The 20956-nt window shown below is 51.6% G+C and overlaps 4 protein-coding genes across 4 annotated transcripts; 1 reads left to right on the top strand and 3 right to left on the bottom strand.

Annotated features, from left to right (window-relative positions):
- Positions 1–4737: 4737 nt before the first annotated feature.
- MAA_04816 (cation transporting ATPase) lies at positions 4738–7959 on the bottom strand (the record flags this gene model as incomplete). Its single annotated transcript, XM_007822912.1, has 3 exons — positions 4738–5496; positions 5554–7444; positions 7541–7959. 3 exons carry the CDS (start codon positions 7957–7959, stop codon positions 4738–4740), a joined length of 3069 nt encoding a protein of 1022 aa, XP_007821103.1.
- A 2465-nt stretch (positions 7960–10424) lies between these two features.
- MAA_04815 (mRNA cleavage and polyadenylation factor IA/II complex) lies at positions 10425–13916 on the bottom strand (the record flags this gene model as incomplete). Its single annotated transcript, XM_007822911.2, has 5 exons — positions 10425–10687; positions 10851–11117; positions 11176–11965; positions 12758–13733; positions 13849–13916. The coding sequence occupies 5 exons, from the start codon at positions 13914–13916 to the stop codon at positions 10425–10427; spliced, it is 2364 nt and encodes a 787-aa protein (XP_007821102.2).
- Positions 13917–16765: 2849 nt separating this feature from the next.
- Positions 16766–18393, top strand: MAA_04814 (Argonaute complex, subunit Arb1; the record flags this gene model as incomplete). Its single annotated transcript, XM_007822910.2, has 4 exons — positions 16766–17018; positions 17080–17146; positions 17220–17237; positions 17292–18393. 4 exons carry the CDS (start codon positions 16766–16768, stop codon positions 18391–18393), a joined length of 1440 nt encoding a protein of 479 aa, XP_007821101.2.
- Positions 18394–18743: 350 nt separating this feature from the next.
- Positions 18744–19329, bottom strand: MAA_04813 (stress response RCI peptide; the record flags this gene model as incomplete). The annotated part of the gene is made up of 2 exons (XM_007822909.1): positions 18744–19168; positions 19272–19329. The coding sequence occupies 2 exons, from the start codon at positions 19327–19329 to the stop codon at positions 18744–18746; spliced, it is 483 nt and encodes a 160-aa protein (XP_007821100.1).
- Between the last annotated feature and the right edge of the window lie 1627 nt (positions 19330–20956).

The raw sequence follows: 20956 nt of genomic DNA on the forward strand, positions 1-20956 counted from the left end.
TAAAAGTCCACAAAAACCCAAAACGCATGACTATTCGGGCATAAAAAAAAAGCCCAATATCGCAACCAAGAGTGCACATCCAACAATGCGGCAGCACTAACGCCCATGGCGGCCCAACCACGCATCGCCCTGCCGCGATTAAAAACAAAAAAATGCCTCATGACGACACCTCACCACCCAAGCCGGCCACGCACACCAGTTGACCAGCAGTTTTCGCACTCCGCATACAGCGGGCGCCGTGTGACCCCAGCAGCAGCGGCTACCTCGCCGGCTGCCACGTCACGGGCACAAGCACAAAACAGAGGTGCGGCACACCATCAGACGACTAGGCCCGTCCTCCGGGCACGACACGGCACAGTTGACAGTTCCCTCCATCTCTGCGGGCGGAGAAACACAAACGCCCATTCGAAGTCACGGCTTCACCAGCGAGGCCTAGGCTAGGCTGGGCTGTAGAGTCTAGACAAGACGTCACGGAGCAAGCGCCTCAGAGCGGCCATGGCACGGGTCAACGAAATGAGTTCTGTATTGACAAGTACGTAGTACGGTGTACCCCTAGGACTCAAAGCGCCGAGTTTATCAGTCCCACGCCTGCGCTTGGAATGTACCCGAGCCTCCCATCCAGCTCGCTACACCACTTGTCGTCGTCGGCTTTGTGGGCAGGAGCACGCCGGGCTTCTAGTTGGCGGCGCGCGGTCGCGGGCTCGTCTCGGAGGCACTTAGTGCTGCGCGTCGGGGGAGGGAACAAGGTCAGCCGTCGCGTCTGGGTAATAGCCGGACGGGGGACAGGGCAAAAACTTACGCCGCAGCTGGAGCAGGAGCATCCGTCGCAGGAGCCGGAGCAGGAGCAGGTGGAGCAGTTGCTATAGACTTGTTAGACGTCTTGCATCGCCAGTGACGGTTTTGGTGTTGAGGACACCGGGACGAGACGAGATGCGTCAAGTGCCTACCAGGGAGCCATTGTGAAATGATTTAAAAAAAGTAGTGGTTTCTCGTTGAGAAGATGGTTTGTAGTTGTGATACTGAAGCTTTTGTCTTGGTTGTTTACTGATACAGAAGAAGGGGGAGAAAGACCTGCATCTTGTCGGATCCTGAAGCCTCTACTTATACTTTTTTTCTTCCTCTTCTTCTTCTTCTTGATCCTTCCCCTTTCCCCCCCTTCTCGGCCTTGCCAACCCTTTCCCGCACGGAGCATATGCGCCAAGCTACGAACTACAAGTTGGAGACATCTCGCGACGGGAGACGACGGCTGCTTCAACCCCCCACTCTGGCAAGGTTGAGTGAGGGTGCAGCTCACCGAACCAGAAATGCTACCTGCTGCAATATCGGGTCATGGCTGGTCTGATGCTCCCTCAGCTGCAAGCGTGCGGGGATTATTTTTCCTGTACGGAGTACGGGGAGGCACCGACCACGTTCCATCCAAGTACAATATCTTGCTTGCAAACACGTATCGTAGGTTGGAAGCTGTCGAAACTTGAAAGTGCTGAACAGCCCGACAAGGGTAGCTGTCGCCTTTTCCCCGCTTAACCATGGACCATCGGCGTCATGTAGGGTTTAGAAAGGGCATGATTGGCTGGTGTGGGAGATGCTCTTCTTGCAAGACCGGGTTGCCAGATGGGGATGGCTTGTGGGAAGATGGAACATGTCATACGGGGAAATGGTTATCTGATGATAGTAGTATGATATTTTCATACATTAATAACCATGCGAGGGCATCAAAGTGACGCAAGGGCAAGATTCGGCATGTGACATGTCCCCTGTGTCCGCAACGCAAAAACAACAGGAAACGTGCGTGTCCCTCAACAGTCATACCCCGAGGAGAGCATCATGGTTTGGCGCCGGGCCAGTATTTCTCACGGCAACCGCGGCAGCTGGGAACACAACAGCGAACATGGCTTGCCTCTCGTCTCTCCGACGGGCAGACAGATCCGACAGAAGCCGGATGAGTCTTGGTGGCCACCAGCTTCCATGTAGCTTCCAGGCACCAGTAGCCTATCCCGGACAAGATCCGGGTCTGAAAGCCACGAGACGCGCTTGACGTCACGGCATATTGATATTTTGCCTCTAAACACGTAGACGTGTAGCTCTCGGCAGTGGCGACGACGTGGACGAGCGCGCCGCGATGGACGATTGCCCAGCAAGATCGTCAGTTGATCTCTGGCGATGGGAAACGCCAAAAAAGACATGGCCAACTCAGCTTGGACTCTTGGAGCAATGGGGAAACTCCAGCCGAGACTCACTTGACCCAGAGTAGCAACACTAAGCCGACGGGCCGCATGAGCATGAGCAATCCACCAGTGGCGAAGCCATGATTACGCACCGCGTGGACAGCAGAGGCAGAGATCGAGGCAGATGACAAAGGAGGACGTGCCTAGCCGCCCGTCACTGATAGGCAGAAAAAGACCGCAAGATGCGTACGATCATGTTGGCCGCCTTGGTCCGATCCCAGGCAAAGCCCGCCCCCAACAGCTGAATGGCGGGACAGAACCTGTGACCCAAAGCCATGGGTGTTTGGCAGCTGTTATCAAACACACGAGGCTGAGGATTCCATGCTATTGTCCCTGGGGGGCGCAAGTGATGTGTCAAAAAATTGAAAAGAGATATGCCGGCCGGGGGCTGAATACCACCGACTCGGCGGGGAAGAGAGTCAATCGAGGCAAAAATGCCGAGGCAAGCAACGTGAGCCATTGATGATATTGGTGCTTTGCCGCAGGAGGCGACGCCGAGGGCGCTCGCACTGGCGAGGCAACAAAGAGCGCAAAGGCGGGCTGACAAAGGGGGAAAGATAAAAAAAAAATACACCAGACTCAACTGTGTAGCTGCAGAGAGGAAACCGCCAAAGAGGCCCATGCGAGAGGAGAGCCGGCGATCTGTCCGTGAGGAGCAAGTCGAGCCGCTGAGGGCAGATACGAGGAGCAAAACAAAGCCAAGGACTTTTTTTTTTTGCATCGAGAGGGCGCCATCTGTGTGTTGGTTCCGGTCAACAAATGGAACAAGACTGCGAGTGCCTTCCTTCTTGCGTCGAGCTGCCGTAGTAAAACGGCCGTATGCCCCAGGTCAAGCCAGGTCAGACGGTAGTCGACAAAGTGAGGGTGCGCTTCAAGGCTTCTTCTTCTTTTTTTTTTCAAAACTCTTCACCACTCCTTGACCACGCACTGTCGGCCAGGCACAGAGGGGAGGCGAAAACACAGAATCAAATTCAAACGCCCGTCGACGTGGGGTCTCGCCGCCCTTATATCGTCGCCTCAAAACAGATTGCCATGCGTCGTTGATCCCGGCCCCATTCACCCATTCATGCTTGAGACATTTGTCGCCATGACGGCCTGGGGAGACGACGCTGTCGGCGATGGCAGTCCATCAAGGTCGATGACACCGCGAGGAGGGTGGCCATCAAGGTCCATGAGCCCGTGAGCCGGATTGTTCTGGAGCGAGGAGCGGAGGGAGTCGGGCAGCATTGCAATCTCGCCTCTTGAAAAAAAGAGTCCATGGCAAGTTGAGCTTTGTCACATTCGTCAGAGTGATTCACCGCCCGCCAACATGAGTGCTAATGTCACACCGGACGGCAAAGGGGCCAAGAGTCCTGGCCAGAGGAGGTATCACGAGAGTCCAGAAACGGGCCGTCGACCTTCAGCGAGGGCTGCCTCAGGCACTAGCCCTCACCGACTTCCATACATAGAGACCTCCGGTCCCTCGAGGCCTCGTGGAAAACCAAGGACCTTTGATGGCTTAAAGTCAATTATTATATTGATATTTGAACACACATTCGAGGCCCAGTTACCGTGCCCTTGTCACGGCTAATCACCCAGTGCTCAGTGAGCCTATTGACGATTACGACCCCGTGGGAATCCTTTGGTATCCCTCTATTTTCTTGCCAATTCACACATATCCATCCTCACACTATGAAAGATACCCCGCTCAGGGAGCTGTAGAATTTCAATACATTCTTGAATAAAACCTGGTGGGTGAAACTCTTCCACCTAGTGGTAATTTGAGTGTCCCATGTATTGTAATGTCATAATGAATTGGTAACTGCTGGTGCTCGAGTACATAACCTTTTAAAGCCACGGGGTGGACCATCTACCAACTACGGCTGTCTTTTTTTTCGGGGGCTTTTTTCTGGAATTGGCTAATACCTTCTCATTATGAGAAATCAAATAAACTATTCAATCATGAGAATACCTAGGTAATAAAACTGCAATTCATGGCTCAACTGGCTGGACAGGGGGAAACAGCCTCCAGCTACCTCATGGTCCTGTAAGTTAGCACTTTGGAGAACACAGGCAAACTGTCACACAAGTTTCTTAGCCCATCAAATATCTACAAGAAATCAGTTGATTCTGCTTATGTGCGAGTCCTGCCCGGCGACACATGCCACCAGACTGAACAGAATACCTCGAGCTACCCTACAGACAGGGCCTCGAACTGAAACCTCAAGTCTCCTTACGTCTGCTTGCTCGTTTCTTATTGTTTTTTATTTTATTTTTTTTATTTTTTTGGTTCACATCGTTTTGAGTTAAGGACTCTACAATAGTCAAAGTGTATTTGGTCCAGAGCTCATGTTAGCCGAGGGAGGATTCATTGACCGGACAGCTCGTCGGGTCATCTCCACAAGTGACAGGAAATTCTTGACATTGAGAGGATACTAATTATGCTGTAAGCTAGACATGATCATAACTATATTCAAAAACCTGTCCCCGCCGCCATCACACGCCACCCACCTCTTCGGATGAGCGCCAGACGTTAGACTTGTCCCGGGGTTGATGGATGCCTCGTAATCCCGAGCCCAAATCTTCGTTTGACAGCCTTCCACGATTCCACGAGCCCAATATACGTGACAACGCATCCCGCTACCACAGCCCACTCCCACGTAAGGCCTTTGTGCTTGAACACGGTAGTGTTGACATATGGAATGTAGATAACTGGGAATGTCGCCAGAAAACCGGCCACAACCGACCAAAACAAGAATGTGTTGTGATAGACAGTCTTGAATACCGAAAATGGGCCAGACCATCGCTTGTCCATATTGAACAAACTCCGATGGAAATGCTTCACTTCCCATGCGGTAACAAGAAGCAAGAAACTCAACGTTGCGAATGTTGCGGCCCTGGCGCGGAAAATTGCGGAGCAGATTCCGCCCGTACCGTCATTGCATCCATGAGTTAGGTTATGAAAACCCTTTCCTGATGCTGCATACGCTACCAACATGAATGCCGCTAGGCATAATGAACCCATGAAAGTACCGTACATGAGCTGGTCGCGCACGAGATCCAACGTAAAGACTCCAGAGTGTAGGCTCCGAGGTGGTCGTTGCAAAATATCCGGCTGAGCTTCCTCCAGGCCAAGACCAAGAGCTAAAGGAGAGGATGTGACGAGATTTGCCCACAGAATCTCGAGGGGAGACAGTGGGAACACGGGAACTCCTTCTTTGTCTTTAAACGCCAAGCCTATCAAAAGCAAAATAACTTGAGCCAGATTGGACGTAAGCAGATGCAGCAAGAACTAGACATCATGTGTGTTAGCGGAACGATTCGACAAGTGGTGCTAAGCTTTGCATACCTTTTGAATATTATCAGACAGTCTTCGACCTTCCTTGATCCCAGTAACGATAGAAGCAAAGTTATCGTCCGTGAGAACCATATCAGAGGCCTCCTTGGCAACGTCACTTCCACGATCACCCATAGCAATGCCAACGTCTGCCTGCTTTAAAGCCGGCGAATCATTGACACCATCCCCAGTCATAATGCAGAATGCTCTTCGACGATGAAGAGCCTGAATCACTCTGACCTTGGTCAAGGGACTGCACCTAGCAATTACCAGAGGAAGGGAGTCGAGTTCGTCGATTTGCTCATCAGTCATGCTGCCAAGTTCAGCAGCAGACATGACTGTGTTTGGGCCCAGTGGCATGTCTTTGGGCAGGATGCCGACTTCGTAGGCGATGGTGGTAGCGGTCTTGATATGGTCACCCGTGACCATGTGAACAGTGACTCCAGCTTCGCGACATTGTTTAACAGCTCCAGCGGTTTCAGACCTAGGCGGATCATAAAGTCCAGCGAGTCCGAGGAAACGTAAATCGCACTCGACCTTGGCACGATCTTGGAAATCCTCAGCCCCTCCTTCCATGAGCTTATCCGCGATACACAGCACTCGAAGACCTTCTCCAGCAAATTCTTCAGCCTTGGCACGAATGGCCTTTTTCATTCCATCATCCTCGGCTAAAATTGGAAGAAGAACTTCGAACGCGCCCTTGGTGTACACGTGGCGTTGCCGTTCCAAGCCATTACCGTAAACAACACTCATGAGTTTGCACGAGGAGTCGAACGGGTGCTCTGCTGTCAGGAGATCGCTCCCAGTCGTCTTTCCAAATCGCATGGCAAACACCTTTAGCGCTATTTCTGTGGGCTCGCCCATAGCTTTCCAGTCTGCTGGCTCCAAGGCCGTCGTAACGCTGCTGGAATCGGTTTCTGGCTCCTTTTTCCCATCTGAGACGGTGGCATTATTGCACAGAACAAGAGTATTGAGGAAGGGGTTGATGCAAGTTCCGACGAGAGAACCAGACCACGACACGGTCCCACTGCTTGGGTCGTAAGGATCGGATGTGCCATCAACCGTACCAGTGAGGCCATCACGAAGCCACACCTTACGGGCAATCATGCGGCCTTGGGTAAGCGTCCCCGTCTTGTCGGAGCAAATATTGGTTACGCCACCTACTGCCTCGAGGGATGGCATTTGGCGCACAATGACATGACCTTTGACCATTGCTTTTGTAGCAACAGCCATTGTCACCGTCAGCACAGCGAGAAGAGATTCAGGGATGACCGCAACACCGACGCAGATACCATAGAGAAGGACATCATCGTCAATTTCCCATAGATTGACGGAGAAGACAACGACGGCAAGGAGAATGGCTAAACCGAAAAGAAGCAGGGCAAACTTGCTAAGAGTCACTTGCAAGGGAGTTCCCTCAAGACCTAAGATACTACGAACAGTTTGGTAGAACGAGTAAAGGGCCTTGGCCACAGCATTACTGCCCTTGGCCTCCTTCTTTTTCTTGCGCAAGAGCTCGGCGATCTGGCCAACTTCTGTGTCCATTCCGGTCGATATGACAATGCCGGTGGCACGACCACGTGTGACGGAGCTACCACTGAAGGCCAAATTGATGCGGTCACCAACAGGCATGTCAGGATCAGTAAAGACCGCTTCGGGCTTTTTGCTAATAGCTATAGACTCGCCAGTCAGGTGTGCCTCGTCGGTTGACAAATTGATGCCCTGAACCAGGCGCAAATCTGCGGGCACTACATCACCAGTTGCAAGAGAGACCAAGTCGCCTTTGACAAGTGTTTCGGCTTTAACGGTGTCGCTGTGGCCATCCCGGATAACCTTGCATTTGGGTGTAGACAGCGCGTAGAGAGACTGGATGGTCTGCTCCGCACGGTAGTCTTGAATCAACCTGGGCCGTGTCAGTGAGAAAGAGAAGAGCCAAACTTTGATCCGCCAGCGCTGTGTCACTAGACAGAAGGCCAAAGTAGTGACAAGTCATTCTTACCCAACTACAATATTGAGCACAATTACAGCAACTACAACGCTGCCCTCGACATAGTCGCCGATAATGTAGGATATTGCGGCGACAGCAATGAGGACAACAGTTAGAGCATTGGCGACTTGCTGCAAAAAGATTTCTCCAATGGAGAGACCCTTGGCTCCTTTGATAGCATTGGGACCGTCCCGGGCTAGCCGGGCGGCCGCCTCTTCGTCGCTCAGTCCATGGTCTTGGTCGGTAGCGAGCAGTTCAGCGACGTGCTGGGCAGAATGCGTATGATGGCAATTTGGCTTTTCACTTGTATAGGGGATATCAGGGGGCTCCGCTATAGGTGGCTGGTCGTCGGGACCGGCAAGGGCCTCCGAGTCCGAAGAGGAGTTGGCGTGTTCTGCACCATTCGTACTGATAACAAGAGGTTCTCCCATCGAACGTGTATATCAAGCTGCTCTGAGCAGACTTAGCAAACAACAGATGCTGGGATGAGGGGGGAAAGTAAAAGAGCCTGTGAGGTCGAAAAGTCGAAGAGGACAAAGAGTTTACTGTCAGTGGGATGCTGGCGCTGAAGTCGACTTCCACACAGAGGCGAACCGGATGAGTGATGGATATAACTAGGAACTAAAATAATGAAGGCCCAAGGATGGCGATGGAAGAAAAGAAGGAGAAAAAGAAGAAGAAACCAAAACGACAGCGAACGAAAGACACGACACTTGGCAGCAGGGGATGAATCCACCCTGGTCACGAGCATGAGCAATCTGGGGGCTTGAAGCTGGGCAAATGGCCCAGATGTGCCAGGAAGTGGCTTGCTTGTCTTAAGCATGACCGGCAGTGGTGGTGATGATAACGGCGGAGAGAAGGAGCAAATGAGATTGTTGCGGGAGGGGAAAGAACAAGCCCACTGGCGCCTTCCGTTAGTAGAAAGTGCCATGGTCTCCACCACTACTGTTGAAGCTCAAGGCCTAAACTCGACCCGGCTTGCCATTTGTCTCGTCCTACAGCTTGTGAAAACCGTTTCGTACGATAGCATTTGGCACAAGGATTGTCGAGATTAGGTTTGGTGTGATGGCGGTGCTGGTTTGTAAAGGGTGGCCACCGACAACCTTGCTCGAAGGTGGCTGTGTCAGCCTGAGAGAAGAGGTTACTTCGTCTTCGACCAGACGAAATATGCGGCGTACCGTCTCTGAACTGCATCATCTATACCAGATAGATGTCGAATTCCGTCTCGAGATATGGTATCGAACCACTCCAGCATGTCTCTAATCCGCGATTGAACGGCACGATCTGAAGGATTACACAACAGTTGTCCCTGCAGTGTCCCACGAGTCCACGACACACCCGCATGTAGATCAAACTTCTGGTGCCTCCAATTTCGCCAATCAGCGACATGTTTCTTCCGTGGCGGTGCTGGCGGTCCTCGGCACTGTTTCCAAGTTCTTCAGCGTCATTATCCTGACACACTGTGACAAGGGCAGGCAGGGTAGCTGGGCCTGGAACATGTGTTGAAATATCAATTTAATATTCGACCTTGAGGTATCATAGGCCCTTGGATTTCCAAGAGGCCTGAGGCAGCCCTCGCTAAGGTTCGACTCTGGGCTCTCGTGATACCTTCGTTTGTTGTTGTGTCAATAACCTTTGATGTCCGATACCTTTGTGCAGGTCTTGACCGTGTGACACACACTGTCGAGGTGAACGTCTTTGGGAGCCTGTCTGGCAAGCTTGGACACAATCTGCTCACCTGGAATCGAAGTGCCACTCTACGGAGCAAGCACCTCTCAAACAACATGGTCCCATGACCCAGTTGACGCCTTTCTCCCCGTCCTCCGCGTGGCCCAATCGACTCTGCCAAGATCGGCCAACCGAATTGTATGCAGTACTAGCCGGTTTGTCGTGTGCCCCTCGCCTCGTCCACCCAGCGCTTGGCCCAGCGTGTCTTGGCACTTGTGGCGTCCAGAGTCCAGAGTCCAGACAATCGTAATCCTTACGTATTCTCATATTGCGCCAACGCTCAGCGGCCGGAGCATTGCCTCCATCCGCCGCGGTTGAATAGCCCTCCACATCCAAGCGTAGGCCAAGCCCTGGGCATGGCCACTAAAGCTTGAAGTTGCCAACTGTGGTTGCGCGGCTTTGCCTCACAGGACCACCGTTACTCGTTAGATGAATCTGATTCCCCCGCGGCATTGCCCCTCATTGACCCCCCCGCCAAACACCACGTTCGCACTAGCATTTTAAGCATAACCCAGCCCTTCGATCTCTGTTGCCAATTGTACCGGACCAGACTCACGCTGAGTCAAGCAGCCTGGAGGACTTGGCCAGGTCCCACCGTCCAGAGCCGCATCTGCAGGCACAACAAATGGGAAAGGAACCACGTCATTTAGGATTTAAGAGATCATGAATAATTTACCATGTCGTCCTAATAAACTGTCATGGACACCTGCTTAATCCGTAGTTGCTTGCGTGACACGGCATCTCATGCGAGTTGGTAGCCAATCAGATTGGGTGCCGAGAAATGCGCCCGCATCGCGTCTTATCCGAGTCAAGTGATGAGAACACACAACAAACCCTCAAGACAAACCTTGTGTGCGATGATGCCATATGGCTGCCCATGCAAATGTAGGCTGGTTTGTGCTAGACTGGCAACCTATTAGGTTCAAACGATGGCTTTAAGATCTAAAAATCAGATCTTGTTTCATATGGTGCGTTTATGATATATGTTGGGCATGTGCGTCCTCTGAACTGGCAAGATACATGCATATCTATTCATCGCCAAGGTATGTGTTATCCTAGCACTGTTTTTAGCATGCTACGCTGGTCCCATGTCAGGGCGGCCTGCCTCCTGCAAAATTCAATGACAACCGCACTTGCGTCCCAAACTCCAACATAACGAACCAGCTGGTTATCCCAAAAGATTGATATACGGCTCCGGCCAACTCCCCAAAATCAACGGCCTATCGCCCAGCCTACCACCCACCGGCGCCAACAACTTAATCTTTCTTCTGTCCTCGTCGACATCAGAAACATAGACAAATCCCATCACCGCCGCAGCCCTTACCACCTCGGGGGGGTCCTTGGGCGAAGCGTGCATGACGGCAAGGGTCCAGTGCTGCATGACGGATGAAGGTTCATCGCGGGACAGTGTTGCTTTTTCGTACGCCGAGTCTGTGAACAGTTAGCAATCGTAAACATGTGCTCCCTTCTCGCTGTGGAGTGTTCATGGCACTTGAGTCGCCTTTGGCCTAGTGATTCCACAAACGCAGACTGTGAAAGTCAAACCCAAAGCCATGATGCAACATAGCATAAAGGATACAAGGGAGAAACTCACAGTCAGAAGCTTTATAAATAACGAGCGCATCAAAGTCAGTCTGTTGAATCTGCGGACTCAACGCTCTCCTGGCGTCTCCGAAGAAATACTCCTTAATAGCCTGTTCTCTCGAATACTCCAAAAACCCTTCATCCCGCTCAACCACGCCTTCTGAGCGATCGAGCCCAACGATTTGGATCGGTTCGCCGAGGGAAGTCCTCTCGGTAGAAAAGCGTTTCGAGAGCTCGGCCGTCATTCTGTTGGAGCCCAGGACCACGATGATGTTGACTGGCGCCGTTAGTTTCCCCAGGCCATGGCGTCCAAGTCGGACGAAGCGACGACTTACTAGATAACTCGTCGACAATATGAGCGAGCAAGTCTTCTCCAATTTTACTCTTCTCACTGACGCCCATCGAGTCCACAATCACACCGGAGCTTCGGACAGCATCGTCCTCACTTAGCCGCCCACTCACAGTGCCGGCAATCTTGCTCGTCAACTCTCTATAGAATTCGGGGTCGTCATCCGGTAAATTTCTCCCGTAGTAGTACACCAGCGGCAATTTGACAGGAACAGTGCTCGGCCCGCTCGTCGGCGTGGTACCCCATCCATCAACAGCCTCAGGGTCCATCACCGTCGCGAAGACGCTGGCGCTCAGCGTCCCTGGCAGACTCAGCATGCCTTCCTTAGGGTCGGCATTCACGACAATTGGCTCGAAGCCTTGCCGCGTCGCATAGCTCGCGAGCGTCCTCACGAGCGTAGTTTTCCCCGTCGTCGGCGGGCCAGCAATCAGCACCCTCGGGCCTTCTCTCCGCTCGTACACAGCCGCAGTCCGCATCTCATTCAGTCTGGCGTGGAGATTCACATGTGCATTCGCGGGGTTCGCCGCGGGCGAAGCATATTCCGCTACGAACTCGTCGTCAGTCCGTCCATCGACTTCGAGCTCGCATCCGTGCCATGTCAGAATCTTGGATTTTATTGCACTGAAGGAGTAGGCATTCCGAAGAGCGAGCTCAACGCCATCTTTTTCAGCGGTGCCAGAGAGGGCTTTGACAGTGATTTTGCGGCCTGCAGGTACTTCGAAACGCCATTCCCAGGATGGTTTGAGGACGATGATGCGGGTCGACGAGTGAACGGTCTAAGGAAGCTGGCTTGTCAGTCATGTGTCGCGCGGAAGGCTTATGGCAATTCTAAGTGATTTGCGGCGTGGTGAGATACTACCTGCACCGGGATCTGGCCCAAGCCTGGAATTGACATGACGGGGCTACATGGACGAGACCAAGAAGCACCTGGTGACGCGAGAAGCAAAAAGTGCCAATGTTTACGGACATTTGTCTGGAAGCTTGCAGTTTTGGGCGAGGTGGCGTCGATTTGGATGTGGGGCGCAGTCAGGACACCAATACTTTCACGAGTCCTTCCATGTGAACGTTCGATTTCCGGCGCGGGCAGTACTATTAGAGTTATTTCGTCACATTACTAAAGTTACTCAAAGTAGTGTGCAGAATTCTTTTTTTTTTGGTCCTTGGAGCATCTAAATCTCCAGTGATGCGCTCCGCCATAAGCTGATTTATACTATACCCATTTACCAAACACACTTCCAACACCAAATAAACTCCATACGCTACTTCACGCAGTAGACCTAGATCTCGCCATGCCTCCATGTCCCGTTGTTTCTAATACACTCTACTGTGTAATGATACAAGTATGCTTTTCTCCATTGGCAAAGCTCCCTTGAATAACTCGAGCCCTAAACTGCTGATGGTTTGCCCCTGCTGATATTCATAACTCGCGGTGATAGGCCTTGAGCTCTTTAGTTCTGTTTTGCGTATACGTTCATCGCTCTGGCATTAAAAATCAAAGCGTCATAAATGGGAAGAGCAACATCGGCTCATTCTGCCATTTCTTTAAAGAACCCCTCCAAGCTGCTCACTCCCTTGATAGTATTTTCGTCTGGGCCTGATCCAGGCGTCCATGTCGCGTGGGCGAAATCGATGAGCTTGAGCTTAAGTACTGGTGGCGGCAACTGCTCCAGAGCCTGATCCTCGTCGTCCAAGCCAATGCCACTATCAATTCGCTTGGTAGCTGGAGGACCGGTCGAGCGTTTTGCGTATTCCGTGTTGAGTCGGATGGCGTCTTTAAGCGCTTCGCCATCGCCTTCATACACGAACAGAAGTGACGATGAGTACATGCGGATATTGTGATCAGACATGACATCGATTATTGTACCGAGTTCTCTAGCAAAAGTCGCACAGACGGCCTTGCCCAAGTCCTCGTCAATACCCGCAGCTTCGTTGAAGATGAATCGCCTCAATTCATTGACCACATTGTCATCGTTGACGGTGAATCGCCCATAGTCTTTGTCGTAGTTCTTGTACTCCCTAGCATCCAATTCGGAAGCATCTTGAGACCCGCGGAAAACACGCATGCCGGCGATGCGGAAACCAAGATTGTGGTGTGTCGTTTCTTTGCTAATCTGCTGAAATCGCTCCTGTTTTTGCTTGGGCGCGTCGTCTGCATACAGACGGGTCCCCAATTTGACGTCGAGAACATTGGGCCGCTTGAAACCATTGGTCTGGTTCTCAAGCACGACTGACATGTTTGTCTGAATCTTCTTTCCTTGAGAAGGCACCCACGTTATGGTATCCTCGGTTTGGCATTCTCGGGCGGCATTGGCGACTTGCTCTTGGATTGTTGCAAGGACTTGTTCGGGATCCGTTTGTAAGCTGTCCCCGATGTCTCCAATGTCCATCTCGCCGGGGCCACTTAACACTAGATTGCCGATATGCAAAGGCATAAGATCGGCAAAATCGGGATACTTCGACTTGGTCAATTCATAAAAGTCGATTTCAGCCTGAGTGCAGGGCTTGACAAAAACTTGGCCGTCGGAGTCGCACAAGGTCCCAGCACTGAGAGAAGGCGAGGTCAGCAACGCACCTAAGGTCGAAGGTCGCAAATTGGATTGCAATGCCACCACATGTAAAGCTACGGGGATCAAGGGTGAAAGACATGGAAATTACTTACTGTCCAGCCACAGCATGGGGATAGTCTTGAAGTTGGTCAAAGCGGGGGACATCTCTGGCTGGCTGCATCTTTGATATAATAGCCGCGAAGCCCAGAGGGTAGAGGCAGACAACCCTATCGTAGGGGTATGAGTATGATCTCGGCGAGACGATACGACACAGTTATGCCGTGGTTGACTTGTATATTGCGCTACTGGAAAGATGCAGCGCGCACAGGCGTGGGCGAGACGGAAGGTTCAGAGGGAGGTCTGCCAAGGTGGCAAAGTCGTCTCACGGGTGGGTAAAGCACTCGCAAGTGTAGTTTGAAGTCAAGAGGGTGGTGCTTGACACTGCTGGTTCGAGAGGTGGATGGTGTTGTTGCGTACTCGGTATCTCGAACGAAGGCGATGACTTGGCAGGGACCGAGGGAAATGGCGTTCCAGAATCGAGGTCTTTATATGTCGAGGTAGGGAGTTATGTCGCCAGGCAGAGAGGAACGCCATTAGTGCCTGCGCTGTTCAGTGCATCCTGCGAGAGTCGCCAAGTGGAAGAAGTGAAAATAAAAAAGGAATCTGTACAGGACTAGGACAAGGCAAGACGCAGCCACAAGCCCTTAGGCTTCGACTCAGGCAGTGCGAGACAGCCTGGCGCGAATGGTCCAAGTGCCAAGTGCCAAGTGCCAGATGCCAGTGCAGGTCTAGAGACATGACACAGGGGAAACAGGGGCTGCCAACGCTGACCGTGGCCGCAGGTCAGAGGGCTGTGGGCCGCTTGAGGTACCAGATTTCACACATGCAGTCATTACGTAGTATTACGCAGGTCCAGAGCATCCGGACTACGTCCGACATGACTTCACGTTCTATTCCACTCCAACTTTGCTGCTGCACGCGCTGCAGTGGACGAATTTTCACAGTAACCATGCACTTTCTACAGACAATGGTGGCACAACATGGCAGAAAGACCATGCAAATATTCACAGTCTACTCTGTAGTACATCCATAAACATCCAGAGGTTCCGGCAAAGTGGACCTCCAAGCGACAAACAGCCCCAGGGTGGAAAGCACTAGCCGAACAGGGCTTAGCGGCGGCACGGGCTGGTGCTGATTCGATCAGCCAGGGCGCGCGGGGATTCTTTGCCGACGTCACTGATCCTTCGAGGTGCCCGCATTTGAATGTTTGCGGGCAGCAGAGGTTGTGAAGACCCATGCTGGCCGTGGGCATCAGATGCAGATTACCATGGCTCCAGATGTCCTCATTCCAGTCGCCCAAGGCGCTGGGTCCAATGTTTGACTGCACCAGCACAATGCGCTGAGCCAACCATTGGCCAAGCACCAGCCTTTCGCACAGCCTAGCAGGCGTCGTGGGCCATCAAACAGCTTCATCCTCTCTTGTGCTAATCCGAGTATGTAGCATACGGACCTGCGAGCGGACTCGGGTTGGCCTGCAGTCGACCGCGCTTCCCCTCGCCAGGACAAACGTGAGGAGTTCTTGTGCTGTCCATCTTGGGGCGCTCAGCATTGGCATTCGCAGTCAGCCGAGCCACACGCCGACACCGTCCGTGGTGTCCAATCACTTGATCCCTGCCAGCTTCCAGACTGCGTACCATGACTGTGTGATGGAGGCTGAGTTGGTGCCAGTGCCACTCACCACGGTGTGATTGCTGCGAGGCAGACTTGATTGTGGGGGTCACTGGTCTCTGTTTTGTATCTGTTCATATGTCGCGTGTCTCTTGTCAAGGCTGGGCACGGTCAAACTGCCTGGCGCAACGACAGCAAGCCGATGCCTGGCCCTTGCTCATACATGTGGCATTCATTGCTGCTGCATGGAAAGAGGCGCCTGCAACCATCTTGAGGCAGCTGGGCGTCGCAGCGCAGCTCTTTGTGCACACCCAACGCTGTGAGTCCCTGATGCGGGCTTGTGCTCGCGATGCGTGTCCCGTCGCAATTCTTCTACTTCAGGTCGAGTTCAACGTGGCCGATGCGACTACTCAGGCTTCGTCATATTATGTCAACTTCGTATGCGATCTGACAAAAGGCGGACTCCCTGGTCTGACCCTGTTCCGCACAAACAGTCCAAATCAGAGAGCAAACATCTGTAAAACAACCGGTTGGTAGGTAGGCAGGCAGGCAGGCGAACGACAAACCCAGCCCTCAAACACCATGCCACCATCACTCTCCTTGCGAGATATTTGACAAGCTCGCCTACCACCCTTCGGCCAACCATCTCAGCCACCAGAGTCACGACATCAGCCGGTGCAGGTCATCGTCCGTGCTCTCATTGTCAAGCTAGCATGTAAACCCTTACACAGCTTCTGTACATCATCTTTGTGCACCGACGAACGCGTGTGCAGTGCACATTGGGCATTGGGCGAGCAAAAGGCACGCACAACGTGGGACAATGTGGTGCGACCGCGACTACTCGGTTGGCCAAAGCGTCAAAGATGCGGCGCGCAAATTTCGGTAACATTCAATTTGAACTTGAGAGCTTGTGACCATATGCATAGAACAGGGCTTGGATAGGTGTGGTGGTTGCTTCGACGTCGTCAAGTTGTGCTGACAGACCAGGGCACCTACAGGACGCCTGTAGATGGCTGTGCTGCTCGTCTTCTTTCTACTTGGGACTTTCTCATCGTGATGATTAGTAAAGTCAGAAACCTTGCCTGAGTCAAGCTCATTAATTCTTGTAATGAAGTGCTTGGGAATGTCACAATGGAGGGGGTGAAATGTGCGTTGAGTGTCGTTTACACATACCCGAGTGGATGCCTTGTGCGCAGCTTTGCCCTCTGGTTGAGTCCTCTTGCCGCTAGTTGGAACGGTCCGGCAACAGCTGGCAATCGTTTTGTCGGTCTTTGAATGTTCTGACGTGCTAATTCACTTCCTCTTCATCTTGATCTTGCATGGGTGATTGTTGCCCAAAAGGTCCCGAGATTTCTTGACAACATGTCGCCTCAGGTTGATGAAGGGCCTCTGATCAGTGATGCCGGTGGCATCACTGACCAAGCAGATAGTCACTATAATAGAGGGGATTCCGACAGTCAGCAGATTCACGATCAAGACGACACAACTTCGATGAACCCGGGTCACCAAGCGGCGTCAGTGAAGAAGAAGAAGAAGGGGAGGTCCAGGGGCAACAAGTCTACCGCCCACCGAGGTCCAACTGCATTACCACGAAATCATGGAACAGGTTTTGAAGGTACATTATAGGCTAATGGCTTCTTCTCGCTTCGTCTGGTAGATGATTAACCGTCCGTCAGAGTACTTTGCCGATCCGCCAATGACTCCAGACGAAGCGGCTGAAGAAAAACTCGAAATATACGCCGAGTACGTATGGGTTCAGAATTCCAATAGAGTTATCTGGATTTTTCTTTGCTAACGCTCGTGGATATTTCTTTAGTTGTCTTCCTTTCGAAGAGTACGTCCCTCCATTCACATTGTGGTTCTCATGATATTAACAACGACAAAATAGACGGATTCAGTCCTGTATTCGGCGTTTCCGGGCGCGGCGACGCATGCAGGGAGACCAAATTCGCTATTTCGACGAATATCTCTTCCTTGGCGGTATTGACACCAGCGGTAATGCTTTCTCTGGACTCGATACCAGTGACTTGAAAGACCTCACGCCTGCACAACGCCGCGAGGCAACAGTTACCGACACGGTGAATGGCGCCTGCGGAGCTGACGATCGGTTCTATAATGGGGACGACGAGCACTGGTCTGTAGACTTTGCTGGTGTGGCAGCTGGCCTATTTTCTACATCGCTAGGCCAATTAACTGGCTTCGAGCCAAAGAAGACTGAATCTCTTATTGGCCTCGTGGAGAACTTTCTGCGATACGTCCTCCTACACGAAGTCTGTCCCGAGTACAAAGACAACATTCAGTCCGCTTTGCAAGTTTGCAATCAAGCGCGGCAAGAGTGGCCGGCTCTGAATCAACTAACAGCTGAATTGCCTGGGTACTTCAATCTGGCCGCTACGGAGTTGTTCTCCTCGGTGGCCGTCGGGGATTGGTCGTTTCTTTCATTCTCCAAGCCATCTTCGTATGATCCCAAGACGGTGTTTCTTGCTGTCTGCGCATTGTGCGACGAGGATTTCACCCTGGATGAGTTCCATCAAGACCGCGTTGAGGCGTCCAAAGAGTGCACCTACACCCTAGAAGTTACTAGTGTTGAAGGACCCTGCTCACTTACTTTGGACAAGTTTGCTTCTCTTCTAATTGAAGGTAGCGACTGCGGGGTTTCACCCGTGGGCAAAGTCTTCTTCAAACCTGCAATCATCGAGGATGAGTGGGAGACACCAAGCATGCATATCTCGCCCCAGGACGCCAATATATGGGTCTACCTCGAAAGGTCGCTGCTCACACATGTTATGCCCAAGATGAAGATGGACATCACCCTCGTTGAGTTGAATACCGGGATCCGGTTTATCAAGACTATACACCGGATTGTGCCATCTTTCTACACGTTTTTGCCTCAGCAAATGATGAGGCATTACAAACAACCTCGTGATGACGATCGACCAGCGCCGTCAGTGCATGATACAGGCGCAGAAGAAGGGCAGTCTACCGAGTAAAGAAAGCAGGTTGTGGAGATCGCAGACGACGGCTCAGAGTAGCCATTTTGAGGCTTTTCGGGAAAGGGGAAAGGAGGTTCGGGTAAAATTTCACCAGCGTCCCTGATAAATAAGCAGAAAACGGTTGGTACGCTATTAAAACAGTAAATATACAGATATGATCAGGCCCAGTACTCCATAACCAGTTAAAGCGAATGGTTCTATAAGACTCCCAATGAGCTCCCAAAAGTGCCGGCACTATTTCAAATCGCAGACTAGCTCATGGCAACGATTGTCAAGCTACAACACCAATTACTAGTCTCCTTCCACGCCCATACTCTTGAATTCCCGTCTCTGAAAGAGGTCGCGTCTTAATCTTGGCTCTGAACCTTGTGGTCACCAGCAACAACCTCTGCATAACTGGGGGGCACACCACCCTGCTGATTCGAAGCGCTCTCTGCAGAAGCGGCACCGGTCTGGGCCCGCGGCTGTTGCGAACCTTGTGGCTGCGGCTGCTGCTGCTGCTGTTGCTGGTTTCTGTTACTCCCGTTCTGCTGCGTTCCATAGTTCATGCCCCCATTCGGCGCGGGCGGTCGGCATTGAGGTCCATGCGGAGTCTGGACGTAGACATATGTAACGTGGCCGCCTTCTTGGGGCAGCGACTCATACTCGTATGCCGGTTCGGGGTACTTGGCGATGATGTACCATGCGTGAATGAGGCCGGGGATGAAGCCAAGGCAGCAGAGGAGGATGTTGATGATGGAGTCGGCGCTGCAGATGCCGCATTTTACCCAGACTACAGAGTTTTGATGTTAGCGATTCACATCATTATGGAGTTGGGCTACAGCGAGGGTGCGTCGGAAGAAGACAAGGCTTGGGGTCGACGATGGTGGACGTACCAGGTAGTGGAGGGAAAAGGACGGCCAACAAGGCGAGAAAGATGTCGGCGGAGCACATTGTCACACAATATCGACAATGTAATACTTGGGAAATGGATTCTGTGATGGTTTGAAATAGCCGTGGGATACGAGCGCAAGGTTGGATCGGGAGAGATTGAGTTGAAAATATCAGGTGAGATCGGGTGTTGACGACGATAAAAGGTGGGACACAGCTTATACGGCGGGTAGCCAAAAACGTCACGGGCCTCGAAAACGGCCGCCAGTGTTCAGGCTGTTGCTGCAAGGAGGGGCAATGCAGGTGGGCTTGCGTGTGCACAGGTGGCACCCACGCTGTTTGATTGGATGACACGGGAGATAACCCCGCATTTTCTACACATGAGATGCATGGCATGGTACAGTACACGAACTGCCTGGGTAACTCGGTGGTTCAATGTCGGCTTGATTGGAGGCAACGTTCAATTTTGATTCACTGTTGCGACTTGATAGGTACCTGGGTAGGCAGCCATTCTTTCAGCGCATGCGAGGATGACGTTGCTGTGGGTTAGGCGTGTGCAAAATGACGGTGAATTTATTATTTTTCCTTGTCCTCTTTTTCTTCGAATGCGCCACCCCCCAGATACGTGGTAGTTCAATTTTGCAATGTGTCTGGTGTTACTGTGAGTCTGTGACAGCCAAATATAGTGTTGAGCCAATCCACTATGGCGCCGAAACCTACCTCGTCGACATAATCTGATCAAAAGTAAAGAAGCAAAAATATTAGCTCAAAATGCTAATACAATGAATGGCATTCGGGTGCTTAGGTAGGGAACCTTTATGCTCCCACAACGAGAGTTAATAGCAAAAAGAGTAAGCCCGCCGAGCAATTCACCGCGAATGCTACTCACCGTGTTAAGATGGCACATCCTCACAACCACCACCAGGCCTCTCTTAAAGGAGTCAGTCAATTCTCAAATGATACGCGTTTTCACGCGCGAGCCCGCTTCCATGAGATTATACAATATTATGAGAATGCAGGCATTTAAATTCGCTGACTTGTTGGTTCAAAACTTCTTCTTACCTAGTAAGCTCTCTCTTACCATTACCGGCATCCATTTACTTACCCCTATTAGTGAAGGCATCAACTAACAGAACTCCTGATCCGTCTCCAACATACTACGAAGCGATCCAACAAAACCAACGTGATACGGAGATATTTACAGGAACTTCATCTCGATTAGGATCGCTTCGAATAGAGTGCCTTAGACGTGACCGAAATCGCTGTGTGATTTCACACAGATTTAATCGAGATTAGTATTACAAGCGTGAAGTAGAAAGCTAGGGTTGGCCCCAAGATGATGATGGTAATCCCCTAGATGGTTGTTATGGTGAGCTAGAAGTCGCTCATATTTTACCACACTCCTTGATAAAGTCAAGAGGTAATAAGACCCTGGTATGCACCCCTGTTACCCCTTTTAAATTAATAGTTGGCGCATTAAGTATAATAGGACGACCCTAAACAAGCAGCTTGATAGATTTTAAATATGTTCGACACAGACGTTGTTCATCTTATTGATGGAACGGAAATCGACAGGCTGCGTAATGCCATAACCCTCGAGCGTGAGCTTCGTCGTCGTTTTGACAATTACGAAATTTATTTTGAGCCTGTGGATGGATCCCCAAATACATACAGAATCGACATATTTCTG

Source organism: Metarhizium robertsii (genome assembly GCF_000187425.2).
Source record: "Metarhizium robertsii ARSEF 23 chromosome Unknown MAA_Scf_1, whole genome shotgun sequence".
Classification (NCBI taxonomy): Eukaryota; Fungi; Ascomycota; class Sordariomycetes; order Hypocreales; family Clavicipitaceae; genus Metarhizium; species Metarhizium robertsii.